The sequence below is a fragment of the Heloderma suspectum genome, chromosome 2 (assembly GCF_057233095.1).
Source record: "Heloderma suspectum isolate Gila_16-S chromosome 2, 16-S_ref, whole genome shotgun sequence".
NCBI lineage: Eukaryota > Metazoa > Chordata > Lepidosauria > Squamata > Helodermatidae > Heloderma > Heloderma suspectum.
This window is the reverse complement of record NC_139459.1, coordinates 374,991,025-375,006,259: the sequence shown is the minus strand read 5'-3', so window position 1 is coordinate 375,006,259 and position 15,235 is coordinate 374,991,025. Positions and strand designations below refer to the sequence as shown.

General features: G+C 49.4%; 1 protein-coding gene across 1 annotated transcript; it reads left to right on the top strand.

Annotated features, from left to right (window-relative positions):
- The first annotated feature begins 359 nt into the window (after positions 1 to 359).
- LOC146356206 (uncharacterized) lies at positions 360 to 9,006 on the top strand. Its single transcript, XM_084831632.1, has 6 exons — positions 360 to 433; positions 2,013 to 2,541; positions 2,851 to 2,977; positions 3,973 to 4,052; positions 4,508 to 4,634; positions 5,779 to 9,006. The coding sequence occupies exons 2-6, from the start codon at positions 2,098 to 2,100 to the stop codon at positions 6,813 to 6,815; spliced, it is 1,815 nt and encodes a 604-aa protein (XP_084687758.1). The 5' UTR covers positions 360 to 433; positions 2,013 to 2,097; the 3' UTR covers positions 6,816 to 9,006.
- Positions 9,007 to 15,235: the final 6,229 nt, after the last annotated feature.

The window sequence follows — 15,235 nt, the reverse complement described above, 5'->3', positions numbered from 1 at the left end:
CTGGCCAGGGAGGTTGGGAGTTGTAGTCCAACACATCTGGAAGGTGCCATGTTGGGGGGAGGCTGCCACTTCCAACTCCATCGCTGTGCTGGTTGGGGATGATGGGAGTTGCAGTCCAGCATGTCTGGACGGCTGCTCCAGCCTCAGCGGCATGCTGGCCGGGAATGATGGGAATTGCAGTCTGACACACCTGGAGGGCAGGAGGTTGGGGGAGGGCCACTTGGAACCACGTCCCTGGCCTCACTCTTGCTGGGCCGGCAAGGGGGCATCAGGGCCCTCGGCTTTGCCAACTCCCGAGAGTCCATCGCGGGGTTAAAGCCAGAGAGTGCGGCTTCCTAGAAGGGCAAAGGGGCGGCGGCGGCGGCTTGGGCGCTACTTCCGGTCCTGCCTCCTCTTCCCGGAAGCGCCCCTTTGGCGTATCCTCCGTGGTCTGGTGAGTCTGGGGAGAAGCCCCAGTGGGGGGAGACCGGCCAGCAAGGGGGCGCTTCCTGGGGGGGGAGGGGGGGTCCGCCCGCGGTCCGCCCGCGGTCCGCCCGCGGTCCGCCCCCGGGGCGCTGGACGAGCGCGTTTCCCCCTCGCCCAGCCGCAGGGGCCCCTGGCCGCCCCCTGCCCGCCCCCTGCCGCCCCTGGGGGCGCCTCCCTTCGGGCCCCGCACTGCTCCTGGAGCCGGGTTCAAGCCAGGTTGCCCCGGCGGCCCAGGCGTGGCTGAACGCGGTTCTGAATGATGCTTCCGAGCCACCCAACAGCCCAAGGGTCGGATCCAGTGCCAGTCCTGCGCAGAGTAGGCCCATTGAGGAACGACTGGCTTAAGTCCCATTCATTTCAGCAGGCCTGTGCTGCGTTTCTTATTGTTAAGAACATAAAAAGAACCCTGTTGGACCAGGCCAAGGGTCCGTCTGGGCTAGCGTTCTGTTCACAGGGTGGCCAACCAGCTACCCACAAGCAGAACACGAGTGCAACAGCACCCTCCCGCCCATGACCCCCAGCAACTGGTATACAGAGGCATACTGCCCCTGGTACTGGAGGTAGCAGATAGCCTCAAGACTAGTAGCCATTGGTAGCCTTCTCCAGGAATTTGTCTAGTCCCCTTTTAAAGCCAGCCAGATTGGTGGCCAGCGCTACATCTTGTGATAACGAATTCCATAGTTTAACTCTCTGCTATGTGAAGAAGTCCTTCCTTTGATCTGCCTTGAATCTCCCAACAATTAGCTTCATGGGATGGCCCCAGGTTCTAGTATTATGAGAAGGGGAGAACAATTCTCCCTGTCAGCTCCCTAAGTGTGCGTATGAGACCGGAGCCTTGAAGCATCCCACTTCCTCCATCTACTGTGGCCTTGACGAATGTCTGCCTCTGATACTGGAGGTAGCGTGTAGCCATCAGGACTAGTAGCCACTGATAGCCTTCTTCCCCAGGAATTTGTCTGACCCCCTTTTAAAGCTATCCAAATTGGTGGCCATCACTACATCCTGTGGAAGTAAATTCCATAGCTTAACTGTGCGTTGTGTGTAGAAATCCTTCCTTTTATCTGTTCTGAATCTCCCACGAATCAGCTTCATAATACTAGGACCCCGGGTCCTAGTATTATGAGAGAGGGAGAAAAATGTCCCATTTTTTCCACACCATGCATAAGTTTGTACATCTGTCATATTTCCCCTCACTCGCCTGTTTTCTAACCAAAACAGTTCCAGATGTTATAACATTCTGTCATAGGGGAGTTGCTCCAGCCCCTTGATCATTTCAGTTGCCTGTTTCTGCAACTCCACAATATCCTTTTTTAAGTGTTGTGACCAGAACTGTACACAGTATTGTAAGTGTGGTCACACCATGGATAAGGGGAATATGAACGTGGCAATTTTATTTTCAGTAAATTAGAACTTAATTCTCAATCGCATCGGTGAAGGAACCTCTCCCCAGTTTCTGGCGCCTCTTTCAGTGTTTGATTCCTTTCCTACACGGAAGAGACCCTGTCATTTGCTGGACCCAATCGTTTTCTCTTTCCCTTGCCATGTAGGCTTTGCAGGATTTAAGCCACAACGGTTACAACAGTTCCTGCCTTAAACGTTTTGGCAAAAGGTGAAGGTGATCTGTTCACCCCGATGGAGGCTGCGTTGGACAACAACATGGGGACAGAAAATCAAAATTCAGCTGGCCCAGACGCAAGAAAAGCCCCCTGTAGCATCCAGATTGGGAGCAGCAGAGAATTCCAGGACGCGACTGTACAGAATATGCTGGGTGAAGACCCCTTCAGCTCAGACGTACAGCACCAGTGTTTCAGGCCGTTTTACTACCAGGAGGCCAAGGGACCCCGAGAGATCTGCAGCCGACTTCACCATCTTTGCTGTCGGTGGCTGAAGCCAGAGCGACACACCAAAAGTCAGATCCTGGACCTGGTGATCCTACAACAGTTCCTGACCATCCTTCCACCGGAGATGGAGAGCTGGGTGAGAGAGTGTGGAGCGGAGACCAGCTCCCAGGCGGTGGCCCTGGCAGAAGGTTTCCTCCTGAGCCAGGCAGATGAGAGGAGGCAGGAAAAACGCCAGGTGAGAGGCTTTCATCCTGGCGGCTTCACGTGGCTGGGGGTGTGAGTGAAGACATCCTAAAACATCCCTCCCCAACCTGATGCTGTCTAGAATTCTTGTACTACAACTCACAGCACGCCCCAGCTGGCATGTCTGGCTGAGGCATGCTGGGAGTTTGAGAATGAGAGAAGCTCCAGTTTCTCTTGATGCCTTTTAAAAAGGGGATGACCCAACATATTTCCTCTCCTCATTCCCTGCCCCTTTCATGTCCCCTTTCCTCTTCTAATCCTTCTTCCCACTTCCTGCTTGGGATCCCCATTGCTGTTTCAGGTCCAAGGGCCATTGACGCAAGAGGCCACTAATTTCCCTGAGGCCAAGAAGTCTCCTTCGGGCACCCCACAGAGAGTGCTGTCCAGGTGGATCGTGCTGGAGGCTGGCGGAGAGGCCACCTCCCTGGGTAAGACTAATGTGTCTCCTCTGTGCTTGGCCTCCCTGCCTAGAATATGCCAGAAACCTGTGGACTGCTTCTCTTTTCCTCTGAACCCATCTAAAGCATTTGGGAAAGGGCTGTTGATCATTGGTAGAGCACATGCTTTGTGGTCAAAAGGTCTCAGGTTCAATCCCTGGCATCTCCAGGAAGTGCTGGGAAAGAATCCTGCTCGAGGGCCAGGATTCAGTTTCAGAGAAGCTCTTGGGGGCCGTGTGGCATTCCTGCCTATTTACCAGTGAGAAAGGCCTTTTCAATGAGGCCGTTCCCACAGCAGGCAACACCTTCCATCACACCCAGGAACGCTGCCACCAGGACCTTTTCCTCAGGTCCAGCCTTTTACGTCGAGAGCTGTGAGGACCCTTTGGCTTTTATCCCGACCTATATTATTCTCCTTATTACTTTACCATTTTGTAGCCACGAGCCGTAGGCGTAGGGTTTTATAAAACCTAGAAATAACTATCGTTTAGAGCATTAAGATGTTAAACAGTAACTGAGGGCGCAATCCTGTAGCAGCTAGACGGCCATAGGATTGTTCAGTTTATGGGAACCATGTTCAAAGCCTGCGCTCTGAGCTCAGTTCCCATGAACCGCACTCCCCGCCCCCCCCACCTTGTCGGAGGCCTGGGTCGTTCCCCAACTCCGTACTTGTAAGGGCAGTGTGGAGCGGGCAGAAAAGGGGCATTGACAGGGGTGGGGACGGGAAGGGACCTTGGCAGTGCCGGTATCACACTTCCAATGTGTCATCCAGTCTCCCCACACCCTGAAGTCCCCCAGCTGCACAGCCAAAATCGGCCATCTAGCTGGAAATGCAGGACAGCCAGTGTGGAAGAGAAGATCCCCTCTTAGTCACTGCCTGTCTCTTCCTTGTCCGTTCCCTATCTCAATTACGCAAGCACAGCCCCCTATTTATGTAAAATAAATACAAATAAAACATATTCCATCTGCCTTTGTCTCCCTCACAGGCAGTGAAGTGGTGCTGGCAAGGTGTTCTGGGTCGTCTCCCCTCTGTGGCGGAGTGGGAGCAGCTGCCGTGCAGCCACAGGTAGGTTAAAAGTTCTGGGGGAGGCGGCAGGTCACAGCCCTGGGGTTGGAGCCAAGATCTGCCTTCTGCTCGAGAAAAGGCTCCTCTCATGGAAGGTCCCTATGCCTGATTTTTGGGGATCCCCCTCGCCCCCATTACAGCTCCCCCATTCAGAAGAGGCTCCTGACTCTCTTTGTAGTGTTTTGAGAGAGCTGGAGGGGCTGCTGTGGGAACGAAGGGGCAGGGAAGTTCGCTTCCATCGGCGCAGCTGATCCAGCTTCAATCTGGACGTCTCTCTGAGCCTGGTAGGATCTGCCGGCTCCCTTTGCTTCTGCCCACTAGGAAGGTCGTCGCTGCCACTCACAAAGGTTTCCGCTCTGCAGCTGAGCCTGCAAATGCCTCGCCTTAAATCCACATTTGAATTTTCCTTAGAAGGGGAAGAAGCATCACATTCACTTTTCTTCTTCTCTTTCCAGGGCCGGGTAACCTTTGAGGAGGTGTCTGTGCATTTCACCGTGGAGGAGTGGGCTCTCTTGGATCCGGACCAAAGGGCGCTGCACAGGGCAGTCATGCAGGAGAACTCTGGGATCGTGGCCTCTCTTGGTACGGCACCCCCTTGTTCATACATTGCCAGTTATTTATCAGTATCCAGCATCCTCTTCTTCCCATCTGTTCAGTGGACTTCTGTCTTGGGAGGCGAAACCTTTAGCTTCAGGATGGCTCAGGGGCTGCTTCCTGGCTTGGTGACTTCAATATGGCACCTCCCTTCCCTGTTTTGTATCATGGCCAAGAAATTCTTAAACTCCTTAAAAGAAAATGCCTAAGGGACAGGGCTGTTTGAGAGTGGAACTGACTGTCTCAAGAGGGGGTGCGTTCTCCTTCGCTGAAGGTATTTCTAACCTAAGGCATAAGTAAGCTGAAACAGAACAAGCAGCCAGATATTTTGCTGTAGCAAATAAGGTGCGGACACAATGAATTCTTGGCTGACAGTAACAGTTATTGGGAGATAAAAGGCACAGGTACTTTTTAGAACAAGGGCCTCCAGCCTTTTTGGACATCTGGGCACATTTGGGAAACTGCTGTGGGGACCACTAGAAAATGGCTCCCACGGAGGATGTGGCTTGTCACCTAATGGCTGCTCTGAGGGCCTGGCTAGTCAGAAGTGTGCGAAAGAGAGGTGGCGGAGAGAAATCATGAGTCTGGGAGGGAGGGGAAGCAGCCAGGCAAAGGGGTATTGGGGAGAGAAAGGGAATGGCTAGAAAGGGAGAAAAAGAAGCCTGCCCTAACATTTTCCAAGGTTTTTTATTTAAGAATTATTTTGAAGGGACGGGCAGGGGAGAACTTCATGGGCACTGGGTTAGGGACCCCTGTTGTATATCGTAAATTTGGTTGCTGGATGTATGTTAACTTCATATGTCTGTTTAGCATTTAGTTTTTTTTTTATGAATAGTTGTATTCTATATTCTGTTCAATTTCATGTCTTAATTTATCCTTGTTGGACTATTTTGCTGTAATAAGTGTTTTGGGGTCTAATCTCTGGAAAGGCCAATGGACTAAATTGGCGGTGGGAAGCTATTTTGGGCCTATGGATGCATCTGGGAATTTGAGAAATTGTCCTTGGCACCACCACAAAATGGCCACCATGTGAGGCCTGGCCAGGGACTGGTCAGGCTCATTTCAAGCTCATTTGAAGCTCCATCTCCATTTCTTGGGCTCTAACTCCCTTCCTGTCGCTTCATTTCAACAGCTGATGGATGGGAGAGCAGGAATGAGAAAGAACCAGCCAACGAGTTACTAGAAGGAGCCAGAGGTAAAAAGGGAGGACAGCAGAGAAGGAGAAGTGGAGTAAAACAGAAGCAACAAGATGTGCCTTCTGTTTATCAAGGGGGCGACATCAATGAAGTCTCAGTCCAAGGAAAAATGGACAAAGGAAAGGATGGGTACAAGTGCCCAGTATGTGGGAAACGATTCACTTATAAATGGAGCCTAGATTATCATTGGAAAGCTCACACAGGGGAGAAACCGTTTCAGTGCTCTGAGTGTGGAAAGAGCTTCTGTCAGCGGACAAACCTTGTGAAACACCAAATAATCCACACAGGGGAGAAACCATTTAAATGCCCTGAATGTGAAAAGAGCTTCTATCGGAAGGGAAACCTCATTAAACACCAAGCGATCCACACTGGACTGAAACCATTTAAGTGTCTGGAGTGTGGAAAGAGCTTCAGTCAGAGGGGAACCCTGACTGACCATCAAAGAATCCACACAGGGGAGAAACCATTTAAATGCTTGGAATGTGGGAAGAGCTTCAATTGGAAGGGAAAACTTACTTGTCATCAAAGAATCCACACAGGTGAGAAACCTTATCAGTGCTTGGAGTGCGGAAAAAGCTTCAGTCAGAAGGGAAAACTTACTGACCACCAACGAACCCACACAGGGGAGAAACCGTTTAAATGCCTGGAGTGTGGAAAGAGCTTCAGTCGGAGGAGACACTTCATTGAACACCAAAGAATCCACACAGGAGTGAAACCATTTAAGTGTGCGGCGTGCGGAAAGAGCTTCCGTCAGAGGGCACACCTTACTCGGCACCAAAGAACCCACACAGGGGAGAAACCATTTGAATGCTTGGAGTGTGGGGAGAGCTTCATGTTGAAAGAGCAGCTTACTTCCCATCAAACAATCCACACAGGGAAGAAACGTTTTCAGTGCTTGGAGTGTGGAAAGAGCTTCTGTAGGAGGGAAAGGCTCATTAGACACCAGAACAGTTGCACCTGTGAGAAATCATAGAAGTGCTCAGACTAGCAAAACTTCTACTGATCAGTTGTGCCTTTCTTGGCATCAGAGAACACACACAGGGCAGAGACCATAAAAATGCCTGCAGTGTGGAAAGAGTTTCGGGCGGAGTGGACACCTTACCATACATCAGAGACTTCACACAGGAGGGAAACCATTCAGATGTTTTGAATGTGGAAAGAGCTTTTCTCAGAGATCAGGTCTCACCTCCCATCAAGGGACACACACAGCAGGAAAAGTATAGAAATGTCTGGAGTGTGGAAAGTGCTTCTTACTTCACATCTTAGTATCCATTTAAAGGATGCCTGTATAAAGAACCAGAGCCAACTTAAATCTTTGGCAACAGCAACAAAGAATCATGTGGCACCTTAAGAACATAAGAAGAGCCGCACTAGATCAGACCAAGGGCCCATTCCGTCCAGCATTCTGTGCACTCAGTGGCCAACCAGTTGCCTGTGGGAAACCCATAAGCAGGATACGAGCGCAACAGCACTCTCCCACCCATGTTCCCCAGCAAGTGTTGTCTATAGGCATCCTGCCTCTGATGCTGGAGGTAGCATATGGCCATCAGGACTAGTAGCCGTTGCTAGCCTTCTCCTCCAGGAATTTGTCCAGCCCCCTTTTCAAGCCATCCAAATTGGTGGCCATCACCAGGTACTGTGGTAGCAAACGCCATAGTCTGTGCCCTGTGTGAAGAAGTCCTTCCCTTTATCTCCCCTTAAAGTCCAATAAGTGGAATGTGAGCTCAGTTTTCATGGGAAGTTTCCAACGAGGGAAACTCTTGCTTTCCAAAAATGGGTGCCATTCTCGAACGCTAGAGCAGTCCGCCAGGCGTTCTTGGTTTTTAATTTAACTGGAGAAGGAGCTTCTGGGATCCACCCATTTTGCGATCCTTAGTTTAATGGGATGTTTTAGCCATTCATAACGAACAACAGTGCACATTTTATCCAGTGTTTTAGCGGAGGGGCCGTAGCTCAGTGGTAGAGCCCCCGCTTGGCATGCAGAAGGTCCCGGGTTCGATCCCCAGCTTCTCCAGGTAGGGCAAGGAAAGAGTCCCCCATGAAACCCTGTGTCCCTAAAAAAGGCACGAGTACCAGGAAGAGCAGCTGCTGGCACACTGCTCTCCTAGTTTCGCCATATTTCTGTATGTTGCTATGTATTAGTATGTTTTCATAACCTTTTAGAAAGCTTAAATCAGACTAGATTCCCCCACATCCCTGCTTTCTTCCATATAAGCTTATTGATCTATTAATCTATCTTTCCTGTCAATAAAGTTGTTCCTTAATTCCTACCCTTTCTCCTATATTCACTTAGATTCTTTCTAGAACCTTCCTGAAAGACCCCTGGGTAGCCTTGTAGACCAGGAGGCACCAAGGTGAACTTTGCATGGTCTCTCGAGTTCCTGTATAAAGTACGACCATTTGTAACTGCATGTAAGAATCTGAACAGACGTAACCAGTTGCAAATGTTTCAGATGTTGCATTTGTAAAGTGTCCTCCAAGATCTACTTCCCTCTATGAACTGCCAAAGAATTTGTACGTAGTTGGAGATGAAGAGTGAATGAGTTTGTTTAGAGAAGGACCTCAGCTGTAGGCGCACATAAAGACCGCAATTGAGGATCAACTCCAAAGAATGTAAAGTATTTTCTAAATAAAAGTGGACTGTTTAACATAAAGGCCGAAGCTGTAATAATAACAAAAGGAACGCTTCATGGTCATCTGAAGGAGACTTTGAGGGCAATTGACAAAAATCATTCAGGGATTGGACATGATGAAGTATAAAGAATTGGGAACATTAAGGCCCTTCAGGCTCAGACTCCTGAGCATGTACGAAGTTTAAAAGGTTCCTTTGAGGAGGAAGGGACCAATGGACAGTTGGACTTAACAGTGCGCTTGGTCAGTTTCCCTGGTCCAAAAGCAGCATGCGTGCAGGTCCAGCCTGGCTGGCATAGCAGTGTGGTGTAAGTATGTCGGGGGCAGAGATCGGGAGGGGCATCTCTCTGCCAGTGCATTGCGGAGAGGGTAATATGTGTTGTATTGTCGTACTTAATGTGGGGCTTTGTAGCCAACATTGCACTGTGTAGTCAAATAGTTGGGGCTGGAAAGCCAAACTTGTGTCTACTGTTACATTCAGAACTGCAGTCCAACTTGGGCCTTGCAATAAATCCTCCACCTTCTCTCTAAAATGTCGTTGTCATATCTATCTCCACCTGTATATGATCCCATGATTTTCACAGCCTGATCAGCCACAGAGAGAGAGAGAGAAATAAACATTCAAAGTCAGGAGTTAGTTGCTCATCTGTTTTTGACTGCCTTCCAGTTGACCAGTTCTCATGAAACACACTTCGTTGGAGAGTGTTTGACACAGATGTGAGGAATAACAACGGTTTTCACTATAGTTCAAAGTCAGCAGTTTATTTATGTCCATAAAACTATCTTTAAAACTCAATATAAACTTTTATTTTCAATTTCAAAAAAATGTCAACTATAATTACGGAAAAATAAATTGCAAATTGGAGCAAAGTCAAATATGAACACCAAAAAGTTTCTGTACACTTTTATAAACACAACTGCAGCCCAAAGTGCAATGATATGCCAATAACATACAGCCTGTAAACAAATCATGAACGGTTAAGAGACACCTACAGTTCAAAGTAACCCAGTCAATGTTTAGTTTAGACCGAGAACATTGTACTTAAGGAAGTTTGGTAAAGATAAAAGATACAACACTTTGAATGTTTTCATTCAATAAACGTTATTTTATTAACGCGAATAAACGCGGTTAAGTTAAATCTTTCAATAGAATTGATTTTTTTCCACGAACTGTGTACACAGTGAACCAACTGGTCATTTTTTATAACGAGCGTATCAGATGGTCTAGCTGCTTCCTAGGTTCCTAGATGACTCCTCCAAAAGCCCTTCAAAGTGCCAAGCGACCTGCCCTGTGCCCCCTAAGTTACATAACTAGGTAGGTGCCAGGTGCATGTCTTTGGGGACTTTGTTCCAGAAGAGGGGTGCCACCACTGAGAAGGCCCTCTCTTGTAGCTACCTAAGGAGATCTGCTCTGGCTCCCAACACTACAGCTCACCCTATACAGCGAGGTCTCTGGACTCTGCATAGCATTTTCAGGGGACTAGTGGAGGCTGGTGGCTCCAATTTTGGTGGGGCTGCTGTTCCATTCTGGATTTCAGTCAGAACCAGCCAGACTCTAAAGGAGCTATCCCCATTTTGGGGATAGGGTCCTGAACCTTTGAGAGCTCCTTTAAAAGTTCTGGCTGGTTCTGACTGAAACCCAGATTGGATTCACAGCCCCACTGAAAATTGGAGCCACTGGTCTCCATGGGCTGGAAGGGCTGTGGTAGGAAGGAGAGGGTAGGGAAGCCCAGCTTAAATCAGGATCCCACGCCTAGAGGACACCAAGTTACCTACCCCTGCAATACAGCCCCTCTCTTCCTCTGCCTCCCCTTAAGCCACCTTTCCTCTACAGCTACCAATACTTCCTGCCCGCGGGGACCCAGCCAGATCTACCCCCCTCTCCTCTATCCCTCTTCTGCCTGCCATTTCTTCCTTGAACTACTATAAGGGCAATCAGATCATTCAAATATTTAAGGTGCAATCCTATGCCTGTTTAGACAGAAAAAAGTCCTACAACTCCCAGCATGGCCCAGCCAGCCCATCCATGCTGGCTGGAGCATGCTGGGAATTGTAGGACTTTTTCTGTCTAAACAGGCATAGTATTGTGCCCTTAATGTATTTTTTATCCTGCGGCCCAGCTGAAGAATGGCTCCCAGGGCGGCTTACATATAACCAATAAAACAAGGCGGTCCCTGACAATCTACAAAGACACAACACACAAGAGGAACGGGGAGGGAAGAGGAGAAAAATTAAACGTTCAGCAGGGCAGGTGTCGTGGTTCTGCTTCCCCCTCTCATCAGTGGTGTAGTGGTGGCAGGTCACGCTGGGGCTTCGCTCCTGCTGTGTAGCTGGCTCCCAGCCGGGTCAGTCTGCTAGGGGAGGAGGAGGGAGCAGAGGAAGGGAGTGTGGGCGGCTGGCAGCTGCCTCTTATCTACCACACAGCTGGCCAGACAAAGGGGGAGAGAGAGGGAGCTCTGCAGCCTCCTCTCAGTGTCCCCTATTCTCATCCTCAGTTCTCAGCTTCTCCACCTTCCAGCCCCTGAGCAGCAGCCATGCCTCACAACTCGACTGTCCCTAGCCAGCCCCTCAGCTTCCTGACCCTTTTCCCACCCAGCTGCCCAGCTCTGCCCTCAGCCTGCGTGCCCAGCTCTGCCCTTGTCATCCTGCAGCATTGGCCACCTGTTCAGGGCTGTTGCTGCTGGCCCCAGCAGCAGTAGTAGCATGGGGGGGCGCTGCCCCCATTGTTTACTTGTGGGACAGGGCAGGCGGCTGGAAGAGTCCTAGAGCGGTCTACTCTCCCTGAAGCGCCAGGCATGTGTCGAGGAAGAGGCCTCACGGGGCCAAAGATGCAGTGGGAAAGAGTTAATTTTACTTTGCATAGTTTTAGATTGTGTTTTAGTGTTTTATGGTAGGAAGGTGTGGGAGCCTGCAAGAAGATTTACAAGTCAGGGTACCTGCAGGGAGGAAGAGATGTGGGCCATGCCAGGATTGTAGGTGCCAGGACGGAGGCCTGATCAGGGGCCCAAGGTCGTAAACCAGCTCGGCCTGCCAAGGGGCCAGCACAGCTGGGGAGGTGTGAAAAACCCGGCTCATCCTCCCGGAGGGAAGGGAGAAGGGACGAAAGAGCAAGAAGCTGGTAGGGAACAGGATACAAAGAGATATGCAGCCATCCTTCTTGGTCCTTTGGTTTCCATCTGGTCTGGGTGGAAGGTGCTGGAGCCCTGGCATTAACCACGGACCCGACTCGGAGGCGTGAGTAGACTAGGGTTTGTTGTTGTTCAGTCGTTCAGTCATGTCCGACTCTTCGTGACCCCATGGACCATAGCACGCCAGGCCTTCCTGTCCTGCGTTCTCTCCCAGAGTGTGCTCAAGTTCATATTCATTGCATCGGTGATACTATCTAGCCATCTCATCCTCCGCCATCCCCTTCTCCTTTTGCCTTCAGTCTTTCCCAGCATCAGGGTCTTTTCCAGGGAGTTTTCTCTTCGCATTAGGTGGCCACAATATTTGAGCTTCAGCTTCAGTATCTGTCCTTCCAATGAGCACTCAGGGTTGATTTCCTTTAGGATTGACTGATTTGACCTCCTTGGTAGTCGTTTATTGTTTTAGTCTGTGTTGGGTTTCCAAACAGGGAATTGGTACTTTATAAATCGTATTTTTGCCTCGTTTCTCTTCCCATTCCTTCACCCCTTATTTGTAAATAAATGTCTGCCCCAAACTATTGCTGCTATTTCTTTCCTGGGTCAGTGCTAAATTCAGTGGCTGCTGTCTCCTGTGGGGGTTGGACTCGATGGCCTTGTAGGCCCCTTCCAACCCTACTATAATTCGCCCTCTCTTGCAGCCCACCTTCTCTCGCTCGGAAATGGAGCGAGGGAGGCGCTGCCGCCACGCCTGCAGCTGAGACTGGTTTCAGGGAAGGGCGGGAGCACGTGGGCCGGCGAAGTTGCTTGCTGGAGACGCTGATCCCAATTGTCAGTTTTGTCCCCCAGCAAGCCCAGCCAGTTGTAGGGCGGCCGCGACTCAGCACGCAGACGCAATGCGCCCGAGAACATGCCAGCCAACACCAGACTCAGATGGGTCAGCTCAGTCAGTCTGGTGGGGGGTGGCAGCAGCCAAAAAAGGCAGCGGGGAGTGGGGTGGGGCGTGGGGAGGGCAGAGAGAAGGAGGAGGACGTCTACGTGAGTGAGAAATAAATGAAATTTTAAAAATTAAATTAAAATGATAAGAAATACCTGGGAATAAACCCCATTGAAGTCGATATGTTTACTTCCGAGAAGACCTACATGTGGATATTGGGAGCCCTGATGCAGTGGCTGCCTCGCCTGCCTCTGCACAATTTTCGGCAGGGGCCGCAGAACTTCTCCATTGCATCTCACACCCAGCCTTTCCCAACCCCGTGCCCTCCAGATACGTTGGACTGCAAATCCTATCATCCCCCCTCCCAGCCAGCATAGCCGATATGCTGCCTGGAGCCAATGGGAGTTGTCAGCCAGCAAATCTGACTTGGATTCCTGCACTGAGCAGGGGGTTGGACTCGATGGCCTTGTAGGCCCCTTCCGACCCTACTATTCTATGATTCTATGAAATCTGGAGAGCGCCAGGTTGGGGAAGGCTGCAGCCTGCTGCATGTCTTCTTGCCTGTTCCTGCAGAGGGTGAGGGCCTAAACTGCACATTACCAGCAACCCTGATGGTCTTCCAATACATTTGTTAAGTAAAGCAGCTTTTCTCTTGTTCTCCCTCTCCCCCCCTCACACTTATTTCCTCCATATATTTGCGTTGTGCTTACTTGAGAGTAAGTCCCCATACTTGAGAGTAAACCCCATGGCCGTGGGGCCTTATTCTACCCATATGATAGGGTCACTATTTTATCTCAGGTAGAAAAAAATACATCATCACTGTTGTCCATATCTGATGCATTATTTATTTAATTAATTGATTGGATGTGTTGAGGTTGAGCTGTAGTGGGAATTAAAGAATTCTTACCACACAGGCCAGTTCACTCTTGCAAAAAGCCTTGTTATTCAGTTAGGAAAAACACAGCTGTGGTGGATCTGTCTTCATACAGGCAGGTATGAAGACGAACCCCTTCACATGGTGCTTTGCACTCTTTATACCTGACATTCGTCACAGGCTGTTCCTTCCATTGCTCCCCCTCCCATTTTCCTGTAACCTTTAGACAATGCAACGCAACTCTATGAGAATCAACAAAACGGTTCTTTCCAGTTGCATAGGAAATGGCTTAACCACAAACCTGTGGTAAGAGTTACACGAAAAAGATAGCATGGCCAAGTTTTTTAAGCAAAGTTTTCTAGCACAGCCTTTTACTAGAATACAGAGCCAAGAAACTAGGCTCACACAAGATGGAGGTCCAAACATAAAATGGCGTTGCTTTGGTTGATGCCCTCTGCCTTCCATCACAGTCTACTTCATTCCAAAGGCTCAGGGCTGGTAACAATGTGCTAATAAATCTACTTTATCTTTCCCTGTTGCTGGTCACCAAAAGACAGTTTGAATAAAACATGTCTTCAGCTGCTTCCAGAAGATGCACAGACTTTGGTTTTTACAATATATGTGGTACTTTACAGAGAATCATAAGCAAAAAAGTCAGGTCTCTGCCCCTAGAAGCTTACAATCTAAATTTAAATTTAATTTGTAATCTAAAGTTACATAGCTGTTTGAAACTTAATTTTGATTATACAAGCTATTATTATCATTATTATTATGTTCTGCTTTTTCCTCACACCATTTGGATATAATGTCCCTTTAGGAAGTTTAGCTGCCTTCCCAAGATCTCTGTAAATTTAATTCGAACTAAACACCCATTGGATTGCACTGTTAATTCTTGAACATTAGTTTCTACGGTAAGCAGAACTGCCAAATGCAACCTGCTCTCTCAGCTACAATTTCTGGTACAAGGTTGGCATGGACCTGGGCAGACAAACCCTGGTGGAGGGAGGGAAACAGGAAAAGATCAGTTGGGCAGAGGGTAGAACAGAGTGTGCGTGTGTGTGTGTGTGGTTCAGTCCAGCTGGGTGTGTGGATGTTTCTGTTGCAGGATGGGAGAGGCATAATGATGGAGCTTAGGGAAGGCTAATGGGTAATGCTGGGGCGCTAAGGGTGTGTGCCAGGGGGCTGCTTAAATGAGAAGGGATCTGTCCGTGAGGGCTGAGTTGAGAAGGTGAAGCTTCCATGGAGTATCTTATTTTGAAAACCTAAAATGTTCGTGTTTGAGTGGGTGAAAAAGATTTTGACTGCCCCCACACATTTTTTTCTCAGATGTCCAATGGAAATACCCTTGCCTTATTTATTTATTGCATTTATATCCCGCCTTTTTTTCTCTTGCAAGGAATCCAAGGCGGCTTACGTTATCCTCCTCCTCTCCATTTTATCCCCACAACAACAACCCTGTGAGGTAGGCTGGGCTGAGAGTCTGTGACTGGCCTAAAGTCACCCAGTGAGCTTCCGTGGCCGAGTGGAGACTAGAACCCGGATCTCCCGGCTCCCAGTCTGTCACTCTCACCACCACACTTACTCTCAGCTTCACTGTTTCTGGATCCCAGTTGAAGGCTGAATACCTTACAAGGTTGATTATCTTAGAAGGGGGCGTGGCTGTGACTGTCACAAAGGGACGCCGCACTTCTGGATTTGCCGCTACACTGCTGCTCATCCCCCTCAGGTCGGTCTGCTGGAACAGCTGCCAGGGGTGACAGTCACGGGAGCTTGAAAGTGATTTACGGTTTGACCCATATAGATGGGACCCCCAGGATTTGCAGAAAGGA

Excerpts from the sequence above, each read along its gene's own strand:
- LOC146356206 (XM_084831632.1), top strand. The coding sequence starts at position 2,098 with ATGGAGGCTGCGTTGGACAACAACATGGGGACAGAAAATCAAAATTCA. Across the intron at positions 2,978-3,972 it reads CGGAGAGGCCACCTCCCTGG|GCAGTGAAGTGGTGCTGGCA; the intron begins GTAAGACTAATG and ends TCTCCCTCACAG. Across the intron at positions 4,635-5,778 it reads TGGGATCGTGGCCTCTCTTG|CTGATGGATGGGAGAGCAGG; the intron begins GTACGGCACCCC and ends TCATTTCAACAG.